Raw genomic sequence first — 22,046 nt, 5'->3', positions numbered from 1 at the left:
TTTCTCGCTTGCTCACATATAATAAAGTTACGAGTACGAGTGAAACAAAAGAAAGCCGATACATTGCTTAACACACACAGTCAAATAATAACTGAGGAACATTTTTCGTTCAATTTATTGCAAATTTATATTACTTTTATTTAATGTACATATGATGTTTATTTTGTTATTTAATATATTACATAATAAATTTCAGTGATCGCAATTGTATCCAAAATGTATTCAATGCAATTTATTTTAGAAAAACATACAAAAAAAATTCATGGTTTATTTTCCCCATGGCAAAAACATTCACAAACTATTCACAGCAAACGATTGGTCGTCTTCGCTTACCGAGTTAGGCGTAGACAAACAATACAAAATTATATCGGCAAATTATTCATAGCCAGAGCATAAGAAGGTCATCAGATCGACACATGGTCATTATTTGGATTAATAAAATAGTTCTGAATGCATCAGAATGTGCGTAATTACAAAATTCTTTAATAATTAACAAAAATCATTCATTCAAAAATTAAAAATAACAGCGTAATTTCCTTATAAAGAAGAAAATTATACCACTACAAAGTTTGCAATCCCGAAACTTCACTTGATTTTTCGACGTTGAAATATTGGGATTGAAAATGTTGCAATTCTGGAATATGAGGATTAATATTTCTTATATGATTTCTGAAAGACAAAGATACGTTCTTGTCGAGTAAGGAAGAGTAATTTTTAAAAAAATATTAAAAACTTGAAAAAGTATCATTAATCTCTCGACTTTCATTGATGATGGATTCATTGATAAGAAAAATAAGTGAATTGATTGTAGAAATGGGAAATAGCCAAATTTATTATCCCTAGGAATATTTATATATATATCGACACCCCCTATGTATAAGGTCGGAACTGCAAAATGGTACTTTTCAGTAGTATGATTTTAATAAATTTATATAACACCATAACGTTAATTTTTAATGCTGGAATCGTAATTTTTTAGTTGATTGATTGAATTTTTGTTTTTTTTTTGATTATCATTTATAGTATCTTTCAAATTATTTAATAAAAGACAATCAAATCAAAATAGCAAGAAACGTAGTTCCGACCTTTTACGTAGGAGGAGTCGATATGTATATTTACTTAATATAAATATTCTCTAAAAACAAGTGTACCATTTCAGTGACCAGAAAGTATAACATATTCTGGTTTTTGACTCACATTCTTTTTTCCATACTATGAGCAATGACTGCTACATAGAATGGATTTATCAAAAAACAATATTACATGTTTTCGTAAAGAAAGGAAAAATTCTTCCTTCATTGTGGCCACGAAGAAATCACTTTGGAACGCTGTTAAATCGCTCATGAGAAAACAATACCTCGTATGCCACATGACACTATTTGTACATGAAATCTTAATAGTTAAATACAGAAAATGAAGAATTTTTATGCATTAATAGTGACTATAGAGAATTTTCTTCATCTCGTGTTTTGTGGCATACGAAGTATTGTTTTCTCATGAGCGAAATGTCATTTGAAAGTAACAATACCAACACATAAATAATTTGTTTGCACTGCCACAAGAATTTGACACTATTCTACTTGTGTACCTATTTAGACCCCATTTCTACAAATACTTGTCAATTATAAAAGTGTGTGTACCAAGTAAGAACTAAATAAGAAATTTCTCAAATGTGTGGATGTTAGTATAAATTCATATTGTTCTAGAAGACAATAAAAAAAAAAATTTGGGAAGAATCTCAGTAGTTTTGGCTAATCTGAGCATTGACAAATGCTTCAATCTCGGGATTACAATCCTTAGTCAGAATATAACTACTTCATGATCATACCTCTTAATCACAATACACCATTCACTCTCAGCTTATTAGCTTGTAAGGGTCAAAACAAGTTGGAAACATACAAAATATAACAAGAGACGAGGTTAACTGTCCGTGTTCGCTCACAATCCAACATGGTTGACTTACTGCGAAGATCAGCTGGATTTGGTTATCTTGTCCAGAAACTTGGTGAGGCGCGAGTGGATCCTCAGGAGTAGCAGGTACGCCAGGAGAACGGCCACCAACGTCACTATCAGGCCGATGCCTTCGAAGATGAGCTTCGGGGCAAACACTTTCCACACCATCAGGTGACGGCAGTGAACCGTGGCAGCAAGCATGCATACAAACATCTGTCAATAAATATAACACAAATAGAGGATATGCGCAATGTGTACCAACTGTGTCAAATATCATAATAGTAATAGCGCCTGTACACGTGCATGGATTTACTGGGAGCATTAGTGTGTATTTTAAACTATCGTGACAATAACGGGTTACACATAAAAGTGCTGATTGTCTCGCCAATCTCATTCAAGAGTAAGCGTAGAGTAAGAGTAGACGCGATGTTGTCGTTTTATGGTACTATTTGACTGATAGTAAAAATCGGTTAACCCCAAAATGAGTATAGTTCGTTTTTTGCCGGCAGGTTCGCCACTATCGTTCTACTGCGCAGGCGCAGATCGAAATCATCCCAACTGTCGCATGAAAATTCAAAAGCTCCAAAATTTTTTGATTCATGCATGCATCTTGCAACTTGCATGACAATACGTGTTTACACATGCATTTTCTTGTTATAGCCGCGATAATACATACTGTCAGCAGAAAATCCATCCACGTGTAAATAGGGTGTAATGCTTAGTCCAGACCAAGATACATACATCTGTGCGTGAACAAATAAACATTGTATAAACTGTTCATAAACATTTTTATGAAAATATTTGGAAGCATTTAAAATGTTGAGATAATAGTAATTGTCCATGTTTTTTTTATATTCTGCTACGATTGATAACCTTGTTCACGTACAGATGTCCTTGGTCTGGACTAGGCACTTGCATTAACATGATTGAAAATTAATTTGACAAAATACAACCATTTCTTTCTCACAGAATAAAATTTTCGATGGAGCAAATGGTCAGATATTTGGAATACAAAAATAATCCTCTACCTGTTTAGTACTTAGTAATATTTGTGTTGAAAATTTTGGTTACATGTAAATTGTACATAAAACATTTCACCGCGGCACAGTTCGCCGTGAGCTATCCATCGGAAAGAGATGTCCGTATACTATACGGTCTCCAATTTTATTAGATTCAATATGAACATTAATTCATTTTTCATAGCCGATTTTGGCAAAATTCATTAATTTAAGAATGAAAACCTTACCTAACCTAATAAATAATCCAGTATATCGGCTATTTTCAAAATTTGTTTGCTGCTGGTTTCCTGTAAAATGTAAACCGACAAGAACCGTGTTTTATTTAGATATGAATTTTATGTCAGTACTATATGACCCATAGAGGTTGGATGGTCTTTAATATACATTTCACGGTGAAGTGTGATACGGTCAATGACATATTAAATGGATAACTCACTTCATATCGGCGCGAACGAGAAATTGTGCATGAAAGTCATTCACAGATGTATAGGTAGACGTCACGTGACCATATGACGTATCCATTTCCATTATGCGATACAATCTTCAAGAATTTATAGTAATATAACCTTTATTGTAATGGCGTATTAGTGTCATTGCGTTAGAAACAGAGTCTCGGTAACTTACGACTTCTCGGAGATTAGACGCAAGTGAGCCCAGCGCATCACAGGCGTCTGTCCAATAGTTTCTGAGATTCAATTACATTGAATAAACATTCATCAATATCTTAAAATGGCATTTTATCAATAATAAATAATACTAACACATGAAAAGTGATATCCCATCTTTGTTGGAGTGTTTAGTAGGTTTTTTTTACAATTTTTAACTAGGCACATTGGCATTTTCGAACACAATAATAACGGCAGAGTCAAAACCTGACAGTCAGAAATTTTGTATGGGCAGACTCAGCGGTGTCGCCAGACCGCTTGCAAGCAGAATGTTCATTTGAGCGTAGGATACCGATATTAAAATATGAATTTTGACGTCCGGCAGACCCGACACAAAGTGAGTGTCATTTTATTTTCCAGATGCTTCGTCCATATTAATGTCATTGGATATGGCAAACTGCATACGTACAAGTTTCCGGACATGGGAAATTTTAGGGGGCATAGAGAAACAGACCTTTCCTATTCGAAAAAAATAATTCCAGACAATCTTAATACAATGCGCTGATGGCACGATCACAGTGACAGATTTGTATGTTTCGGTGGCTGATTTCAGCAATAAAGGTGATAACGCAATAATTAACAACTGATTTTCCCTTACTGCAGTAATTACACACAGAGCCAGAGTATTGTCTTTACTTCCAAACAATGTAACAAACAAAACGTTCTTTATTACATGAAAATAATACATACCCTGACCGAATGAAAGAGAATATACTTGGCGGACACATTAAACATGGCCGCCATCAGCATGGACTCCCTCTCAAACAGCATCAGCTCTCCCCGCTGGACATCCACTCCAGCATGGCCTTTCGGAGTGGGCCCCCACATCACGTAGATGGGAAACGGAGCAATCACCAACATTGGCAAGCAAAGTCCAGTAAGGAGGTTGGATCCTGCAATTGGGTACAATTATTTGTACATTATTCCATGTGTTTTTATTTACGTTTGTTAATTTTTAGATATTGCATTTCACTGATTACTATATGCCAATAGTTTGAACATACACAGTGTCATGTGTTCATAGAGAAGGTTTTACTACATTTCATGAATATATTTTTTTTTTACATGTAGGTACCTGAATTTCAATTGGTTAAGGGGAGTGTAATAGATTAGAGACATCTGGCAATGGAATTTATGAGACATACAATCAAATACTATTTTCTGAAAAAATACCATTGATTATACATAATATACTTTTTGCGAGTGTTTGCACCAGCAGATAAAGTAGAAACTACATTAATACTATTTATAAAACCATCGACAAGATATATCATTAGCACAATAATTATTCAACTAAGTACTTACATAGATAAAAATATAAAAGATTTCAAGTTAAGTTATCATTTTTTTTACTGAATACAGTACACTCTTAGTAATCCGCCGCTCGATTATCCGACAACTACTATAATCCACCGTTATTTTTACTAATTGAAAGCACAAAATCGAGCTATATAATTCGCCGGTATTCGATTGTCAAATTCAGTAGTTCGCCGCGTACAAGTATACAACACAGATGAGACTCGTAAAACGTACGTTCATCGCGAAGAAAATACCAGGGAGAAAAGTGCTCATGGACCGCATCACAATTATGCCATGCTCCAATGCAACCGGGACACACAAACTGAAGCTTTTGGTCATAGGGATATCCAGGAATCATAAGCCATTCAAGAATATCTGCCTCAATGAACAACTGGTTGTGTTGATTTACTATTTAATATTTAGTTAATAAACTTAGTTTATAAATATGTATAATTTAGTAAATAATATGTACTTGATATTGATTATAAATAAAACTGTAATTTGCTAGCACAAATTTCTCAAAAAAACTATTATTACGAAATACCTGTTTTAATTTTTGCCATATTTTGTATGTGTGTACTAGTCTGTGGCAAGTTTAACATGAAACGTGGCTATTTCGAGAACTACAATACTGACATAGATCGCAGTACCACGACAGTGGCCATGACACTTCAACACATCATTTTCGCACTGTATAATCCGACGCTTTCACTAATTGGACATTAGTCTGGTTTTTGGGGTGGCAAATTACTGAGAGAGTACTGTGATTTAAGAATGGTGGATACTTATTGAAAATACATCATTTTGAAAAATTGGACTGAATGGAATTCAAAATCACATCTTTCACTGTCTGGGTGAGTGTTATTACATATCCGTTATGCTATTAATTCGATCTAGAAGCGTGTTATGTAGTAATATCATGACCATGATTCATAAAAAAATGGTTGCTTTTCATTGGTGAAGTATAAAATTCTCTGATAGCCTAGTTATTACAAATAATTCGCATGAGTCAGTGATGGATCGGTAGCTTAAAAGTTAAGAGCAATCACCCAGAGAGTAAAAGATATGAGTTGGACTCCCACTCAGTTCAACTCAGATTTTTACTGCGTCAAAAACATTGGTCCGCTTCACAGCACATTCCCTGTATACATATTTCAAGCCGGAGTGATGCGTGTACGGAATCTCTGGATTTTTTAGTATTAAATCCTCATATCCAAACCGTTCGTGCAATAAAAACCCGACCTGTGACCTGCGCACCCATAAGTGGCTGTCCTGTGGGTAGGCAGTCTTAAAGAAAATCTTTCAGTAATTTAATCACTAGATGTCTCTAATATCTATACACTTAATGCAAAATAAAATGAGCAAAAATTAAAAAATTAATGCCGACAACTATAACTTGAGGTGCGGCAGTTCGGAGAACTTATAGCTCATAATACACTGGAAATACTGGCATTGCGACACTAGCACTGCGCTTCAAGTTAAAATTGTCGGTACCTTTAATAGCTTCAAATAACATACCAAAAGTATTCACAGTTACAAGGGCAGCCGGTATAGAATTGTGAATGAAATGGCCGCCTGTTCCGACAAAAGCCGCTCCCCACTGGATGGAAGACAACGCAGCCTGATGTCCTGTACCATAGAAGAAGTACAGGGACAGCAGAACCCAGCATTGGACACTGCAAGCGTCCACGCTTAACAGTTGCGCTGAAAATTCACATGTTTATAAGTACAGGAAACCACTAGAAATTACACGGTTATTGTTGACATCATTTTTACGTTTTATTCATTAAGTTAAGTTGTTTTTTTTATTTACATCGAATGACAAAAACATTCAAAGCTTTAAATCATATTGAGAGAGTTTTATATAAGAATGCCAAAAATATAAGCCAACCCAAATTGAATGATTCCTGCCATTTACGTTGTTTTTTGTCAGTCCCTTAGACAAAACCTGCATTGTTATCCCGCTAGGTGGCAGCACTGCTGGTTGCATTTTAACAAAGTGCTAAATGTATACGGTTTTAAAGAAAATTAGTTACCTTTTCAACCATACATTAACAATAAATTTAATACCGCATTCAATCAACTAACACAATAATTCAATTGGTATTATTTTTATTAATCAATTTGAAATACTATAACAGTTATATATTCGTTTTTTAAAATAATATGAAATGCACAAATGAGTCGCACATGGTTGGGAGGGTTTACGAATTCACAGTTTTCTACATTTATGACCAAACATCTTGAAGAAAACCTTCTCAACTATATGGAGCCTAGTATAGAAGTCGATACGAATAACATATGCATTTAACATACTTGTGATTGTTCATCAAAATATCTTTTCAAAATCTGTACATCTCCTAGACTCCATCTAGTAGAGATTTTCTTCAGCATCTTTAGAACATAACTCACCAAAAGTTGTAGACTTCTGATATCGGATGATCGCCAGCAGCGCCAGCATCAGACCTCCGGTCGCATAGAGCAGTACAATTGATGGCACAGAACTCGCTCCGAGAAGAAGCGCAATAAGCAGTGTCACACACACGCTGAGCATTACGAAAGCGGCGCTGTAAACTGTTGCCAACCCGCAGACAATCGGCACATCTCCTTGCCCGGCCTCCCCCTTCTTATTGGTCAAAGTCTGCCTTCCGAACATGCCTTTCATCTGATTGAAAAGCTGCGGAACGATATTATCTTGCCCGTATACAGAAACACTTTCTGCCTGCTTAGGAATCAAGAAAACACTAAGCGGTTTAATGACTAGAATTATCAAAGAGATGCCTACGATTCCGTATACAACTCTAGCGAGACTGTCAGCTCTCCAAGGAGCACGATGGGGACCCCAAGACGCTACCCAGTGTCCTCCTGTACATACAGCAGCAACAGAAGGGGCATATCTCCATAACATTGTATCCGGGGCGACCAAATTACCACAAGAACGTAGCCATAACCTCGTCAGACTCACAAATAAAGCCAAAGCTATCAGTCCGGTCACCATATTCAATGGAGTTGTCTGATTGGTATCGCCGTTTTTGAAATAACACTCGCCTTGTTCTTCGCGGCACACACGGTAAAATCTTGAAAATGCCAACGCGACAGCCACGCCTAAATACAGAGGCATTAAAACCTTCGGAAGACCTCCAGTATAACACGCCACTAATAATAAAGATAGAAGTAAAAATGATAAAACAGTTCCTTCTTCGACAACATAACTGTTTGAAAATAACGCACACGCTGAGAGAGCTAATGATGTCCTAGCCGCTCCGTCTAACCAACTTTTTTTCTTTGAATTTTCATACCAATGCTGCGCTATAAGCTCCCAGTTTTGTATTACCAACATCGCAAGCATGAATACCGAAATCATGCCCGTGGAAAACAGAATGGTTAGTTCGAGATTGTCCACTATTAAAAACGCATGGCAGATGACACTGATGAGAACAGCGAGACCCATTGCTCCGTACGAGCACCATAGGAATGAACTCTGGAAGATTTCCGGGAGTCTCTCGCCAGGAATGCCGTCGACGATCATGTAGCAAAAGAATATCGTCAGGAATGTGAGTAAGAGGCCGCGGGACATTGAGAATGAGTCAAATTGAATCCATACTTCTTGGCACATTGATCTTACATCGATGAGGAACTCCCTGAAACAAACATACGGAAAAAATAAATATTATTTTTGTAAACCAGCGTACAATTGCTAGATAAGAAAGAGGTGAAGATTTCTAACCGCCGTTTCAGACGGGACACCGGTGTCGCGCTCGTATATAATAAGTAGGCCTTTGTATTCGAATAAAGGGACCCTTGTATTATGTTTATGAACGCCCAGAGCTAATGAGTCAACGCATAATTTCGCAATATAAATAAAAACATAAAACTGGCTGCGGTCATAAAAACATGTGTATCGGCGGCTTGAGAATGTAGCGGCCGACGGAAAAGTGTACCATACACGCTTTGACTCATTATCTCGGGGCGTTCATAAACATAATACAAAGACCCTTTTATTCGAATACAATGGCCTCCTTATTATATACGAGCACGACACCGGTGTCCCGTCTGAAACGGGGGTAATTCATAAATATTTATAAGAATTTTTAGAACAAAAAAATATAACTTCACCATAAATAACTTAAGGATGTACATTAGTCATAAAGTGATCCGGCGGCGATGGCAATGTATGCAGTGTGTAAATACAGTAATACCCCGACTTTTGAGAGATCCAGCTGGGTGTCGTATTTCTTTCAAAAAAGATTTGTTTCTTATAGTAATGGTTCCCGTCTGGTAGATTTTGCCTCAATGAATGGTCTTGTGATTGGTGGTAGTCTTTTCCCTCATAAGACCATCCACAAATATACATGGACATCGCCAGACGGTAATACAAGAAACCAGATCGACCACATTTTGGTCAAAGCGAAATACCGGCATGAACTGCTAGACGTGCGGACATATAGAGGTGCAGACATCCACAGTGACCACGAACTCTTGGTCGGGAAATCCGAAAAGTACCCGTGTGCGTGCAACCTATGAGCTGGAGCTGCAGAAGCGCTTATATGATGCTAGAACTATCACGTCTTCCATCGACTCGGATCCCTTGGAAGGAAAATGGATATTATTCCGGGATGCTATAGTGAGCTCCGCAACTACTGCATTAGGAGAGCGGCATACGCACAGACCGGACTGGATGTCACCTCATACATGGGAGATGATTGAGAAGAGGAAGCTCCTGAAAGAATTGCGAGACAATGGTACATACGACCCACAGCGCAGCGCGGAATACCAGACAATGGACCGCGTGGTAAAGCGTTCTGCCCGCCGCGATAAGCGCCGACGCCTGGATGACCTCATTCGGGATGCGGAATCTGCTGCCTGCAAGAATAATCCAAGTGCTCTCTTCCGCATCACCAGAGCAATTTGCGGTAAGAAACGTCCAGTGGTCACTGCATTACGCAACTCTGACGGAGTGACAGTCACCGAACCTGCAAAGGTCCAGGAGCTATGGCGCCAACATTTCAGTGATGTCCTGAATCGCCCACCTCCATTGCATCCCTTCGATATTCCGTCGGAGATCACCGCCCTCGGAATCACTATTGCATCGGGATTCTGCGAAGATCCTCCGACAACTGCTGAAGTTAAAGAGGCTGTCAAAAGACTGAAGCGCAGGAAAGCTCCTGGAGATGATGGCATCCATGCAGAATTTCTGCTCTGCGGACTGAGCGCTGTATTGCCGTCCTTGTGTGACCTTCTGCACGAGGTGTGGGAAAGGGAGCAGTGCCCCAAAGCCTGGAGGGATGGCACCGTTGTTACTCTGCACAAAAAGGGTAACCCACAAGACTGTAATAATTACAGAGGAATCACTCTCCTCAGCGTTCCCGGGAAGGTGTTGGCGCAGATTCTCCTGTACAGGATTAGAAGTCCCATGCTGGACGTTTTGCGTGCGCAGCAGAGTGGATTTGTCCCGGGGAAGTCCTGCTCAGAGCATATTTCAGCTCTCCGAAGCCTTCTGCAACAGTACCATGAGATGAATATACCTGTCGCCTGCTGCTTCGTGGACTATGAAAAGGCATTTGACAGTCCTCATCGTGAATCTCTGTGGCAAATTCTGCTAGGATATGGTGTCCCACGGAAACTGGTCGCCGTGATAAGTGCTCTCTACACCAATACAGAGTGTCGCGTGAGAGCAGCCGGAACATCCTCTGACCTCTTTGAAATCACGTCAGGAGTCAAGCAAGGATGTGTACTTGCGCCCTTTCTTTTTATCATCATGATGGATTTCATAATGCGTAAGACGGTTTGCCCCGACAGTGGGATACGCCTACATCATGATGACACAAGCGATCTATGCGAAGAAAGACTGTGCGACTTGGAGTATGCAGACGACGCAGTCGTGTTTGACTCGACGATCGAGAGGTTGGAGGTGACCGTGAACAGGTTAGCCGCGAACTCGATGCGTGTGGGTCTTCATCTGAATGCCGCTAAGACCAAATCCATGTGCAGTGCTGCTTGCATCGACGCCGACACTCCTCTGCGGGTTTCTGGTCTGCCCGTCGAGCTGGTGTCCAGATTCAAGTACTTGGGTGCCACGGTTGCCGATGATGGTGGTATTTCTAGTGAGCTTGGAATCCGCATGGGTGTGGCGGGCTCTGCGTTCAACCAACTTGGAGTCGCATGGAGGTCAAGGCTGTATTCTGTGAGGACCAAATGTCGTTTGTTTAACGCGTGCGTGCTACCTGTGCTCCTGTATGGCTGTGAGACATGGCATCTTACTAAGCTTCAAGAGTCACGGCTTTTGAGCTTTGAGAATCGATGTCTCCGCAGAATCTTAGGGGTACATTGGTACGACCGCGTTACAAATATCCGAGTTCGTGAGCAGACACAACAGCCTTCGGTGATTGAAGTTATCACGAAGAGACGATTCACGTGGCTGGGACATGTATTCCGGATGCCGCCAAAGAGTGCGGCACTTCGTACCCTTGTGGCACAGCCTCAAGGGTTCCGTCGCCGTGGCCGGCCCTCCCTCACCCTGCAGCGATGCTACAAAAGCGACCTACGTGCTGCAGGTCTGACATGGCGGGAGGCACAGGAGTTGGCGATGGACCGAGGGAAGTGGCGCCAACTTGTGCTTGCCCTATGCCCCAATGTTGGGACGTGACAGGGTGAAAGAAGAAGAAGAAGATAATATATTTTCTCAGAAGTGTTTTCAAAATTATGTATGTTCAAAAATTATTGATGTTTTACCTGGCGTCAGTGGCAAATGAATAGAAGGCTTTTTCATTATAAACACTCTGGACTCTATGACTGAGGATGGTAAATTGCTTTTCAATATTCTCCATTTTGTTACTTGTGAACTGATCTGACGTGCGAGAATACTGCTCAATGTACTTTGTCACCTAAAACATAAACAAATGAATTATAATAATTATAGCTTCCTTTAACGCTAACTGTCTAGTACTAGTCTCCTCACGAAATGATCTGTAATTTCTAACCAATACAAATGTACAAATGTGTGATATACAGTGACATTATTTAATATCATTTCACCAGTAGCGAAGGGTGGAGGTAGGCTATTAAAATCCCCCATAAATAGTGCACATTAAACTTTGTCATTCATACGTATTTGTTTTCATTGAAATAGGACTACAATTTACAGGTGGTGTTGGTTACTGTCCAACAAGAAGATTTAGGCACAAGCCGGAAGTCGCTGTCGTCGAAACATGTGGACAGCTCATTACTAACCAGAAGACGCTATAATCGAAGTGCAGTTAAAAATGGGAGGAGCTTATTAGTTCACAGTTTTAACACATAGCCAAGAATATCTTGTTCGACAGTAGTTATATACGGGAGAATGACACACCTGTCATAATACAACCAGAAAACACGGGAGTTACTGCAGATTGTGTTTCCTAGTTGTACTATTTCCAATTTTGGCAGTGTTAACTGGTTTCCGAGATCATGTGATTTTACACCGTTGGATTTCTTCTATTGAAGTTATTTCAAAATTAAAGTCTACGCTGATAGCCAGAAACGATTCCTGATCTCAAACACAATGTATCCTGCGCTTTATCAGCAAAATAGAACCGGATTTATGAGCAAATATCAAATAGAAAACATACTGTATATAATTCCGAGATAAAAAAAATTACAATTATTCATGTTATGTTACTTTTTATCCAAATAAACAAAACAGTTCTTATTGAAACACCTTTAAAGTTTTTTGTTTTTCTCTGTTGTTTTCTTAGTGAAATGTAACATAAGCAGATTACGTGTTTCATAATAATCATCAGAATTTATTACCTGTTTTACATTTGCCCACAAATTCAAAAGAGCAAATTGCCAATCTTTGTATGGGATTTTCATAGACTCTGAATATGGAAGAGCGTTTAGCATAATGGCGCCCAGATTGGAATGTGGAGGAGGTAAGCCTAATATGGAAGAAATCGTTGGCACCAAGTCCACCTGAAAATATACATACATTTTATTAATTTATACTATTTTAATAATTTTACAATATCACATGTATCAAACGTATTTTATATATTCAACAAAAATTAATGAACCATTATTTTATTTAACAAATAATAGTTCATTAAATTGTTGGCAAGTGAAAATACGTTTAATACTAAAAATTTGGGAAAATCCTGACATCAGCTATGAATTAAAATAGGTACTTATTATTGGTATTTTAATTAAAACCGCAACACCAATTGCAAAAATTAATGCAATTTGTGAAGCATTTTAGATGTATGAACATTACCTAATTTCCTCATAATTACGTAAGACGTAGATGGCTTAATGGTAAAAAGCATTGCTATGAATCCGATTGATGCGGGTTCGACTTCCGCCCGGCATCGTATTTTATTCAAAGATTTTTTCGAGTAGGTACCTATATATCTGATATTTTCAAATGAATTTGTAAATGTCATTACATGATCAGCAATAATCTTCTTCTTTCTTCCTTTTGACTATGTCCAATCCAAATTGGATCATATGGGCATCCACAGAGTAGAGGTTTGTATTAACAAATTTTTGTTTTTACGAGAAATGAGTGTTGGCCAATAATTGCTCAAACTACATAAAGTAAAACCTCGTTAATAAGAACACGGATAATTCTAAATTCGCCGTAACTCAAAATTTTCGCGAAAAAAAAGTCCCTGGAACATTATTTTCATATAAAACCATACCTTTAATTCGAATTTCGTAATTATTTCAAAGTCTTGGCATATAAAAATATTCAATAAATCGTAATAAAGTACACTATACACTATTTCATTAGCCAGTCATTGAAAATTGTGAGACTTTTCGTAAAACATCATAAATTACTTATTTTAAGAAGGTAATAAAAATAATCCTGACATTTTATGACCCATTAACACACACGGCACCGGAAATTTTGTAGGCACATCTATGATCGTAAACGATATTGATGAAAATCAATTTTTTTTTTTTAAATTTTAATATTTTTCCCCCATAGATTTCATAATTCGTAATTCAAATTTTTTTCGATTTTCGGTCTCGTGGAATTCGTATTAACGAGGCTTTACTGTATTAGGTTCATACTCTGACTCCAAATACAATTTGAAGAAATGTGTATTTGCCAGACCCAGGATTCGAACCTGGGGCCCACGACATTATAAGCCGACGCGTAAGCCGTGAAGATAAAAAATGGAGACTCATAAATCGCAACAAACAAGTACTTACTTTAATCTACAAAACCAACTGAAATCTAGAATACACTCTTATCACATAAAAATTTCTGTTATACAAGATGCTGATCCAACCAGTGATTTTGCTGTAGCACAAATGGATAGTTCCCATCTACCGAGATGTATCTCGAATAGTAGGTGCGATAGGACATTCTCCGAGGAAGCTTGGACCCGTAATAGGTTTTTAAGTCATCAATAATGATGTTGTCAAGCAGGTGTGTTATATCAATGTTACAGATAAAATCGGGGGCTTAGGGTGACAAGGGCGAAACTACAAAACAATGGTTTTGAGATAAACACAAAAACAGTCTTCGTTTAAGTAATTTTCTCCTCAAGACATATTATTTTTATCAGTAAAAAATACAGTTGAGAGTGAAAGGTTTTGCCTTTATAATGATTTTATTTGTAATGATGTAATAAAAGTGATTTTCGGAGCCAGTTCAATGCTTAACTCAAAACCGTGTAGTTTCGCCCTTGTCACCCTAAGCCCCCGAAATGTGAATATTTGTGTAATATATGGTACAGAAATAGTTGAAAAATGCTTGCCTGTCTGACAGATTTAGGACTAAGATGTTCTGGTGTTGAAAGTAGTTTGTACGGAGAGTGCATGAACATGGCCGCGGTCACCTCAGCATCTGATTCACCACCGTGGTCACCTAAAATCAGTCAAAACTTAAAATTTTTTAAATTTGTAAAAATCGGAAATCACATCAGTAGAAGGATGTTAAAAATAACCTTCTCTAGAAGCAGAACCTAAAATGTACGAAAGTGAAGCTAAAAAAGAAACTACTGACTAAAGAGACCAACGGTTTTCGCATTGCTAATTCATTTGTAACACACTTCGCACTATTATCACCAGCATCTGTCAAAATAACTTCAACGTCATTTTAGATTCACTAAATCAGTCAATTCCACAGATTATTAAAAGTACAGATATTGCCTAGATAAACCCTGAAACTTGAATTTGTTATAAACAAATTGTTTTATTTTATATTACAAATATGTTATATGTATATTACAAATATGAAACATGTTTTACTTGTACCAGAACTAAAGCATTCACATTATAATATAAATCATTTCAATTATTGTAGGCAGCCAAATACACCGAGCGATTATTATTTAGAATATTTGGATGCACAATCATAAAAAATTGTATATCATACGTAATGCACTTCCTGTGAAAAGACTGAATCTTGCAGATGTATAGGCAGTAAAATACACCAAACTATCATTAAATGTCATACGTACATAATAATGAAACGTCAAAAGGTTGCCATAGTATATTAATGATACCACCACAGATGGCTGTCATAAACAATATTTCACAATTGTCATTTTTCAATATAGAAACCAACCAATAGAATATTAATTTGGCTACGGCTACCATCACTACACTAAATATCAGCATCAAGTGTCATCAAGATTCGCACTAGTTATAATCCAAAATATTTATACTGGTTATGATGGCTAGTTGAGCATTCCGCTATTTAGAAGGTCTGAAGATTAGATTTATACCTGTCGTTGTCATTCCATGATCGCCAATCACAATCAAAACGGTCTCATTGTCAATATTCTGCAATGTCTCTCTGATAACCTTGTCCATTTCGGTAAGTTTCCGCTCCATCTCTGTATGGAATGGGCCATAGCGATGACCACAGTGGTCCACACCCAAAAAGTGAGCCACCAGAAGCGACCAATCCTTTTTCTTTAACTCGTCGGGCAGTCTTGACTTTATAGCTGAAATTATTAAGCCGTCGAATGAATTAACAGTAAAAATAACAAAGCAAAATGAATTAATGGATTAACAAATTGAGTACTTATCTAATTTATTTACTAAGGGTTTTTACAAAACCTTCAAATATTCAAAATTTGTTTTTATTCTTGATATATCACATGAAAGGTGATAAGATTTTTATCTTCCTTTATTATTTTATTATGTAAACGAGAATTAACTGTATTTGTTCAGTGTACGTTTACCATTGGTAATCGCACATCATGCCTGGTCGCCGGGTCGCAAAAAATGACTCAAATAGAATAGTACAAAACTTAAATCAATTAGAATTTATATTCAAACTCCATCAAGTACACTCGGCAGTGTTGCCATATTTTTCTATGCTGATTATAGTACAAAGGCGTAAAAATTATAGTATTTCTAAAAATTTTATAGTACAGGAACATTTTTCGTCTTGAATCCTTTAAAATTATAGTATTTTGGTATATTTGGCGTAAAATTATAGTATTATACATTTTTCGCGAAATCAAAATTATAGTATTGTACTATAATTATAGTATGGTTGGCATCACTGACACTCGGTCAATTATATTAATATTATATAAATATTTTGAATCAACACAAATAACTACACGCAAACAAAGAATGTCCGAATTGTATGTTGTTTTAAAATTATTTAATAAGCTAAGTAAAATACCATTATCAACAGTATCTAAGTCCCAGGTGTTAAATGACGGAAGTGCCAGAGATCGAGTCCATCGTTTTGGGTAAAGTTGCGCCCAGGTATCATCACCCAACAAAACTGTTTTTCCACCTCTCGATACCAACTAGAAGTAAATAATGACAAAATAATGAATAAGGATTCAAAAGAATCTGCAATTAAAAGTATAAAGACGATTATAAAATATGTATAAACCCACTAAAAGATAAGGAAAACAGTAGTTATTTTTTGAGTTCACAAAATATCACTAATTCAAAAACCTATAGTTGTAAATTTGTATCATTAAAATTTTTAGCTCACAAAAAATATTTCCATATGAAATATGATCTAAGTACATCCTTCAAACTTATTTACTACTTCAAAGCACACTATTAAATCCGAAATACCAAAAATCTCTGATGAAGATTATTATTTTCAACATTATTAATAGTAATTTCAAATAAGTAAAAGCTACTTTTTATAATACACATTCAAAATCAATTTAAAAAGTTTTCAAATAATTTGGTTTATCTGCATAAATTTTGTAATTCGTAATTCGAATTTATTTTAAAATCACTAATTATGAATTATTATTTAATAATTCGTGTGTCGATTGTCGTTCGCTTGAAAATCATATTAAAAAGATCTTAATTTTCTTAAAAACCTACATCCGTATCATTTTTGTGATTATTACAGTAACAAAATAACCATTAAGCTCAAATTACATTGGCAGATTGCGTCTGGCCCGATCGTCTGCCACGACTGTCAAACTCTATTCTCTATGGTTTTCAAGGATCGTGAGCGATCGGGACAAAAGTGGAAAATGTTCTATTATTCCGTCGTGCGATCCATTCATTAGCAAGCGAAGATTGCCAAAAGCGTACGAAAATAACCGAATACGCGCCCGCTCGCGAGCCACGCAAACGGTCGTTAATTCTACTGCTCGATTTCAACAACTACAAGATGGCGAAATCTCAAAAAAATGTATGGACTAGCGCTGAGGACACGGTCCTCGTCGAATTAATACACGCCAGTTGAAATATATCCATACTCGCTACAATTAGTCTTAATCGATTGGCTTGGAGATTCAAGCTTGCCTAGTTATTCATGATGTAAATTAACAATAAGTATACAAAACTTTCTATAAATGTCAAACGGCCGCGCTAATTTTAACAGATGCTCGCTAGGTTTGACAGCTCAGTTTTTTTGATGTAAAAATTGCGCGGGAATACGTTCAGTGTAGCCACCAATCTAAGAAATATCTAGTTTTCGGTCAACCTATATTTTTAATAATAGCAACACTATGTTTATTTTAAACCAATCAAAAGCAAGGACCAACGCGATTGAATCGTTGCGTGTAATTGCAAATAGTGTTGAAACGTTGGCCATGACGGTTGTTGGATCAGGTTGGGTCTGCGCGTTTGCCAATGTAATTAAGCCTTTACCGATGCTTTGATCTAAACATACAACCTAATGGTTGAAAAACAAGCCCTTTCTGTGGCGATACTCATCAATCAATTGTATTGAATCGTTTATTGTTTTTACTGTGTGTACCTATGTCAGTTAATCAAAGAACTCACCTGATCAATAAAATTATCTTCGTTGATTTCTGGCGTAGCAAAATTAGAGCCGGCATCAATAAATGTTGGCAAAGATCCCGTCGTCAGTCCTTTAAGTCTTTGAAGAGTCGTCGTTGGAGGGTCAGCCATAAACCTGTAGGACAATGATTCATACACTCATATGGCGGCAGTTTGTCAATGTTACAAAAAACTGAAAAACTAACAAAATCACACCATTGACTGGTGAAGTTATACCATGTTTGTGATGAGGTGTTTTGTTGTGTTGTCACCACTGTAAATGTAATCAGAAATCCATAATAATTATGTTCCCGAGTGCAAAAGTAAGTTACATTAATTGGAAGAATAGGCTGTTAGACTCAAGAGTAATAATATAAGAGAGTGGGTATTGTTCGGCAAAATGAAGCCGTGTTTCTTGCGTATAACGCACAGTAGAACCTTAATTTTATTATTATTAACTCAACAATGAAACTCATCATGATGCTTGTCAGTATGGCTACCAAATTTATACACAACATAGCAGTGGCGAAGGGTGGAGGTAGGCTGTTAAGATCCGCCATAAATATTACAAACTTAACTTTGTCAGTCATACATACTTGTTTTCATTGAAATAAGACTACATTTTACAGATGGTGTTGGTTAGTTTTTAAAATTCAATTAAACCCTGAGAAAACCAAGCTATAATAGATAATAATCAAAAAATACTCGTATATCTATGAAATATCTAAAATTATGCAATTAAATCATACATAAATTTGGATATTTTATAGATAGAATAATAATTTTTATCTATTATAGTTTGGTTTAGGCATAGCTTGATGAATTAAAAAAATGAACCAACAATATGTGTCATATGTATTCTTAATCTAACGAAAACAAATAAGTAAGAATGAAAAAATGTGCACAATTTTGTCATATCGCCTAAAATATACCAATACTATTATGGTTTGGTTAGACAGGGTTTAATTGATTTTTAAAATCCAACCAATACCATCTGTAAATTGTAGTCTTATTTCAATAAAAACATATACATTTGACTGAAAAAGGTTAATGTGCACTATTTATGGCGGATCTTAACAGCCTACCTCCACCCTTCGCCACTGCAACATAGTTGTGGTAATAAAATAATTACCACTAACTTTATATATAACACAAAAACAATAAATTTCTCAGTTTATAAATTACTGTAGTCATTCAAATCAATATTTCTACTCTAACGCATATTGAGGAGATATAAGTATGCCAAATGCTTTCTCATTCGCACTCACGGTTCGTTTTTGGTCAGGTCTTGCTGTTAGATTATCGCTCAATCCATTAGTGTCAGTTACTGTATGTAAGCCGTGTGTAGTTAGTGTGAGTTATGTAGCCTTCACACATGCATAGATTTAGTGTCGACAAATTAAACCATAGATAATATTTATGTTGAACTTCAGTAACAGTAAAAATTTAGACGGAAACTAACTTTTTTGATTGATGCCATGCACCAATAAATATTGTAAAACTCCATTACTCTTTACATGGCTGAAATTGAGATTAATAATCTTCAAACCTGTTATTAATTATTGGGATTTAATTTGTGTTCTCTGCGTCACTAATGTGACACTTAAATAACTTTGGAATAATACTCTTAATTAAGTACGGAAGATGTATAGACGCACATTTCTTTTTATAGGTATGTCTGCCTTGTCCAAGGTAAGGTGTTCACGCATATGCGCATTCTTTTTTATACACACGGCAGTTTAGTGCACAAGACCAAATTTACACAACACAGCTGGGGCCAGATCTTTTACTTTAATCAGGGTGGGCACATGAAATTTTTTGTCATAATCCATTTTGGTTTTTTTAGAGTCATTTTTACATTATGACGAAACTTTCAAATAAATTTTAATATTGAAAGAGTTTTATATAAACAAGTCAAAAATATGCACCAAACAAGGTTTAATAATTTTTTAATAAGAAAAACTACATAAGTAGATATTTTTTTAGTTTTTCAATACCCCACACATTATTTTAGATTTACACTTTCCCGCTATTTACATTGTTTTTTGTCAGTCGCTTCAAAAACGTAAATTTGAGTTTTAGTGTATATAAATAGACTAAAGCTGCATCACTTTTACACTAGGCTTCAGCAATGCTGGTTGCGCTTTAAGAGAGTAATTATTTTTTTTAAATTCATTTACATTTTCCCGCTATTAATGTTTTTTGTCAGTTCCTTCTTCACGCTTCAAGTCAGGTTTTCACTGTACAGTAAAACCTTGGATTGTGAGTAACTTAGTTTTGCAAAATGAACAATTTTTTTAAATAAATATTAACATGATAAACAAGTGAGTTATTGCAATACAAGCAACATTTTGTGGTAAAATAACAGTGTAAATCATTTAAATTTTATATATGAGTGCTTTCGATTACAAACACTTAACCGGAACGAATTATGTTCGTAATTGAAGGTTTCACTGTAGTTTGAATATTGACCAAACCAACGAGCTGACAAAACTTCAAACCTGTCTATATATTACCAATTTTGCACTCATCGTCAATTGATCAAAGATCACAGATATTATGTACCACTAGAATATCTTCTGCGGCACTATAACCAAAGTGTGTTATTATTTATTGAGTGGTTAAATTAATTATCTGTACAAACCTATAGAGTCTTGTATGTTCACTAGCCGTCTTCAGCAATTCGTTCATGACAGGTAGTTTGTTCTGATATGGCAACGGATTTACAAGTGACTCATTATATTCGGCAAAATCATATTTTAACGCGTCGATCACGATCAAAACCACTTTCGCCCTCATCGGTAAACATGTTCGAGTGGACGCGTTGACATCTTGCAAAAGGGAAACCAGCCTGTCGTCCTGCGTGCAAGAAAACTCGTGACCATTCGTGATCTTCACGTTGCTCGCTTCCAGAGGGCCACAAGGAATGTCCGTATATGCCTGGCACTGGGAGACCTCGTTCTGGGTTACCCTGGTCAAGAGGAAACCTCTCGTAAACATCAGTATTCCTGACACAATTAAATACGAAAGCCACAGCAGAAACATAAAATAGCTCCATTTGTTGCCCATCTTAACCTTATCATTGATGATACTTGTATATTATGAGTTCTTTAATTTATAATTAAGTAATTAGCTCATTCAGAGTTTTTTTTACACCGCTCCGATGACATTTATCAATTTTCCTGATGTTACCAGAAGGTGTGAATTTGCTTCCTAGATCCCAGACTAAAAAAAGAAAAGTACAATATTCCGTCATTGAGCGAATACCGCTTTTAAAAATATAACGTCTCGTAAACTTACTTAAATAAATGATAATAAAAATATCTATTGAAAATTAGTAATTTTTCACAAAATTGTAGATTCCCAATAGATTCCCTTTTTTATCCCTGCGGAATACAACGCCCGTATGTAGGCACTCATTGCCGACTCAAGTAGAAAGCCGGTACATTCACAACGAGAGGTCCTACCTTATCCGCCCCCCCCCCCCCGTTGTTGTCTTCTATCGATGACCTGTCATCGTTCTATAGAGTGCTCATACTGACGCGTCTGCTGTGTTCACACAGGGAATGGTTTGATTTAAATAGATAAGTCACATGATAAATAATACAGTAGCATTAACACACCTTCTACAAATGTAATGTATATATCAATGCTATATATTTTTTGGAAATTTATAATACCACCGGTTTTTGTGTGAAGAACTAGTGTGACTTTGACAGCTTATGAATAACAGGAATGTACTTATATTATTTATAATTAATAACACTAATAGTTAATATATTTGATTTGAGATTTTTTTATAATTCAATTTGTAACGAGAAAGGGCGAATCAATATGTCAAGCAATCTGGGATCTGATTTTGACAGCTGAACAGTGGACCGCTAGTTGTTTGTGCAAAAAG

At 36.4% G+C, this 22,046-nt stretch overlaps 2 protein-coding genes across 3 annotated transcripts in view; one reads left to right on the top strand and one right to left on the bottom strand.

Moving 5' to 3' along the window:
- LOC147074236 (uncharacterized) overlaps nucleotides 1-22,046 on the top strand; it is a 626,724-nt gene that overhangs the window by 555,646 nt on the left and 49,032 nt on the right. The window lies entirely within an intron of this gene.
- On the bottom strand, nucleotides 1,009-21,360 carry PIG-O (phosphatidylinositol glycan anchor biosynthesis class O). 2 transcript variants are annotated; one of them, XR_015070311.1, is made up of 12 exons: nucleotides 20,790-21,360; nucleotides 18,149-18,281; nucleotides 16,566-16,695; nucleotides 15,652-15,873; nucleotides 14,680-14,789; nucleotides 12,725-12,886; nucleotides 11,669-11,820; nucleotides 7,349-8,577; nucleotides 6,455-6,640; nucleotides 4,328-4,530; nucleotides 1,529-2,166; nucleotides 1,009-1,357 (listed from the first exon to the last, which is right to left on the bottom strand). XR_015070311.1 is itself a non-coding variant. In XM_085944043.1 (11 exons), exons 1-11 carry the CDS (start codon nucleotides 21,212-21,214, stop codon nucleotides 1,972-1,974), a joined length of 3,147 nt encoding a protein of 1,048 aa, XP_085800169.1. In that variant the 5' UTR covers nucleotides 21,215-21,360; the 3' UTR covers nucleotides 1,009-1,971. The 2 variants fall into 2 exon arrangements, 1 of the variants encoding a protein (XP_085800169.1); XM_085944043.1 differs by having other exon boundaries at nucleotides 1,009-2,166.

This window comes from Rhyacophila brunnea, unplaced genomic scaffold, assembly GCF_057557595.1.
Source record: "Rhyacophila brunnea isolate RB1 unplaced genomic scaffold, BYU_Rbru_1.0 scaffold_16, whole genome shotgun sequence".
Classification (NCBI taxonomy): domain Eukaryota; kingdom Metazoa; phylum Arthropoda; class Insecta; order Trichoptera; family Rhyacophilidae; genus Rhyacophila; species Rhyacophila brunnea.
This window is presented reverse-complemented; position numbering and strand designations above follow the sequence as displayed.

Coding starts and splice junctions, on each gene's coding strand:
- PIG-O (XM_085944043.1), bottom strand. CDS start 21,214: ATGGGCAACAAATGGAGCTATTTTATGTTTCTGCTGTGGCTTTCGTAT. Junction 15,874..16,565: donor CTTAGATACTGTTGATAATG/GTATTTTACTTA, acceptor TAATAATTTCAG/CTATAAAGTCAAGACTGCCC. Junction 4,531..6,454: donor TGTAACTGTGAATACTTTTG/GTATGTTATTTG, acceptor ACCCAATTGCAG/GATCCAACCTCCTTACTGGA.